The 3,531-nt window shown below is 40.6% G+C and overlaps 1 protein-coding gene across 1 annotated transcript; it reads right to left on the bottom strand.

Annotated features, from left to right (window-relative positions):
* Positions 1 to 1,729: 1,729 nt before the first annotated feature.
* On the bottom strand, positions 1,730 to 3,250 carry LOC149815486 (bZIP transcription factor 44-like). Its single transcript, XM_089989260.1, has one exon. The coding sequence runs from the start codon at positions 2,507 to 2,509 to the stop codon at positions 2,051 to 2,053; it is 459 nt and encodes a 152-aa protein (XP_089845386.1). The 5' UTR covers positions 2,510 to 3,250; the 3' UTR covers positions 1,730 to 2,050.
* Between the last annotated feature and the right edge of the window lie 281 nt (positions 3,251 to 3,531).

Here is a 3,531-nt window from a genome sequence, read left to right as displayed (position 1 = left end):
CAAGGTAATCCTTTGTGAAATAGATGGCCACCAAACCCATTCCCTGTTCCTGATAGGCCTCACACCACACATTCAGCCTGCATGAGAATAACCAAATTATGCAGATGACAGTAGAAAGTGTTGAACTGAGTAGCCTCAAGGCGAGGTTGGAGTAGTGAGGTGGGGGCCTTGGCTGCTAGACAGGCAATCAAGGTTTGATTGGCATGGGTGTTGCCCCAATGTAGCAGAGGTCCTAGCCTCGGAGTTTTATGCTGCCGGCACGATGACTGTAGGTATGACAGGTTGAGCCAGTGCGACCAGGTCTTCATGCGGATTGCGGTTTCTTGGAGTTATAAATTCAAAAAAAAAAAAGTGTTAAACTGAGTGGATTGCCACCATCGATGTAGCAAAGTATCTCACGCAACCTCCTAATGATATCAACATGAGTTTGCTAGCAAATCTGATACAAAAGCCATTCAGATTCATGCAATAGGACCATCATCCATTGCCAAACGCCGCTCTGCCTTTACACTTTTTTTGCAATCTTTAAAATATGAGAAACGAGTTCACATGTATTTTGTTTTTTGGACTTTCCTGCAGCGCTTTATAAAAAGTACAACCTAGGGACTTTGCCCAAGCTCACTAAAATTTGCAGCTAATTAATATCAAAACCAACAATCATTTTCCAGGCATGTCTAGGCTGGTATAGGTTTTTTTTACATATTATGTATTTATGTATATATATTATATAATTTTTATACATGTATTCTATGTATATTATATATATATTATACATTTATTGTAGATATTTTATATATTATCAAGTTTAAAAAATACTTAAAAAGCAAGTCAGCTGGCTTGTAATGAACTCAGATTTGGCTCAGCTTGGCTCATGAAGAGCTCGAGCTTGGCACTTGGCTCAGCTGGTGACAAGCTCACAAGCCAAGCCCAAGCAGAGGTATACCCTTAACAAGCCAAACTCAAACAACCCAAGCTCCGCTCATTTACCAACCATATTCACATCACTTTCATCACCACTTCCATCTCCCAAAGCCTCCAAACAGCAGTGAGATGGGTGGGGTTCACTGAAGAGAGAGGATCCGGTGCAATATGATTGCCCAAAAATTGTGCATTAAGCACCCGATCGCCATCCATCAGGTCTTGGTACCCACACCTGACAGGCCTGTCCCCAAAATAGAGGGTGATCAGGTGCTTAATGCACAAATATTTGTGCAATCATATTGCACCTGATCTTTTCACTCACCGAATCCTCATTTCCCTCTGGCTCTCAAATAGAGCCTTAAATTTGAAGGGGCAGCGTAGCCCAAGGACCTACCATATTCTTATTAATTCACCCTTAGAGGATATTTCAACAGAGCAGAATCTACTCATTTTACAGCAGGTTCTAGATAAATATATTGAAGCCATTATTCTTGGTAGGACGTCATGCTACCATTTATTTATAGTGGCATCTTGCTGGTTATATGTTTGATAAAATGTTTTGGACATTCATTTATGAAAAATCCGATTAATCCTCAACCAGTGAACGATGATCGCCATCTCTGATCACTCATTTCCTTAAAAAGGCTGAAAAGTTTGCAACCAACAACCATCTGATACCTTCACCAACCCTTGTAAACTTTACCAACTTCTCTTTAACTTTACTTTTGTTACACGCCAACTTCAGTTCAATCATAGAGGAAGAATTGCCAATACGCCAAAACGTCATCAAACCAACAAGGACACCAAGTTATACAAACAAACTAATACCAAAGACTGCATATTACACTATGACATAAACACCAATTACATGCACGTAATAGCCCCATGAGACAATATACCTAAAAATATAAACTAATTCACAGACATAAATGGACCACCCTTCTTCAATTCCAGAGAGGAAAATAAGAAAAAAAGCCTCTAAAAAAGACCTGGCAAAAAGACACCAAAACCAACAAGATGAAGGGGGTGGAGAGGAAGATCAGACCACTCTCCTTATTTCCTCCTCTTTCTTTTTTTTTTTTGGCTTTTTGTTTGGCCAATTATATATATTCATGATTTTCGTGGCCTATCAGTATTGGAATATGTCTGCAGATGCTGCTGTGATTGGTTGGTTCATGAAAGGCACATCCCATGGTCTGAGGAGTGGATCAGAGTACTGGTTTGCATCCATGGCCAAGCCACTGAGCTGCTGCATGTAATTAAGCATCTCAGTGAGGCTCTGCAGCCTTGAGCTCAGTTCCATGATCTGGGCTCTCAAGGTTGTGTTCTCAGCCTCAAGATTCAGATACTGCTGGGTGGTGATGTGCATCCTAGACATGATCTGGTTGTTCTCGTTCCGAAGGAGAGTCACCTGAGCCATCAGATCATCCAAATGCTTCTGTTTGCGCATCCGGGACCGCCTTGCAGATTCGCAGTTCGAGAGCATCCTCTTCCTTTTCCTCTCATCCATCTTTTGTTGCAGATCTCCCTCAGAATTCCCACTGGAAGACGTGGTGGACTTAGTAGAACTAGTAGTCATCGAACCCATCTCTCTGATTTTTTTTGTTTGATCAGAAAAGAAAGGAGAATTTGGCAGGATATATATAGAGATATGTGTATACAATTTAAAACTCGATTTACTACAGCTTAATAGAATACAGAAAAGCAAGAAAAAGGGCAACAGAACCCAATTGTTTAGGTATCTCTAGGAAATTAGTTCATGAAAAAACATAGAACCAGTAAAGGAAGACTACAGAGAATGACTGAACAAGATGGGTCCTGCGCCTCAGGGTTGAATTGATCATAAACCCTGAAAGTAGGAGCTCAGATAATATCTGTATCATGAAGTAGAACCATTAAGAACCCCAGTACAGCGACCTTAAATTAAAGATTAAAAAAAGTGAGGGCTTTGAAAGGGAGCTTGAAAAACAGAGATTTTGATACGGGTTTTGGGTATTTCTGCTAAAATAGAAGAGAACAAACAAAACCCACTATTACACTGAAAAAAGGCCCAAGGTTTGGACACCACCTTGAAAGAAACCCAGGATTATACCTGTAGAACCCAAAGCCAGATAATACCCACAGAAAAAAATCAATAAAGCAAGAGGTTGGAACCCAAGATCTCCCTAAAATCGAGATTTTGGTACCAAAAAGTTTAGAAATCGAGGTGGGTATTCTGAAGGAGGGACCTTGCTAAACAAAGGCCGGATACTGAAGCAGAACCTCAGGACCAACAGCTCTCAAAGGAGGAAACGCAAGCAAGAAAACCTATAGCAAAAGAGAACTAAGAAAAAAAGATCGGAAGGGAGGTGTTAGAGTCCAGATAGTCCAATTTATAGATGAAAAAAGGAGAGAGAGAGAGAGGAGAAAGAAACCATTAAAAGGCACTTAAAAAAATTCAGAAAATAGGGTTATTGAAAGCTGTGATAAGACATGTGGGGTGGAAACATAACGTGCAGAACCGGCCAATATCCAGCTGGTGAGCAAGGGCCAACACCGAGCTCTTTTTTATTCTCTCTCTCTCTCTCTCTCTCACTAAAAAACGCCCCTCGCTCTTTAACTTTTATAATG

This window comes from Nuphar pumila, chromosome 15 (assembly GCF_984573655.1).
Source record: "Nuphar pumila chromosome 15, dmNupPumi1.hap1.1, whole genome shotgun sequence".
In the NCBI taxonomy this organism is placed as follows: Eukaryota; Viridiplantae; Streptophyta; class Magnoliopsida; order Nymphaeales; family Nymphaeaceae; genus Nuphar; species Nuphar pumila.
Note: the sequence above shows the minus strand (reverse complement) of the source record. Positions and strands in the feature narration are given on the sequence as shown.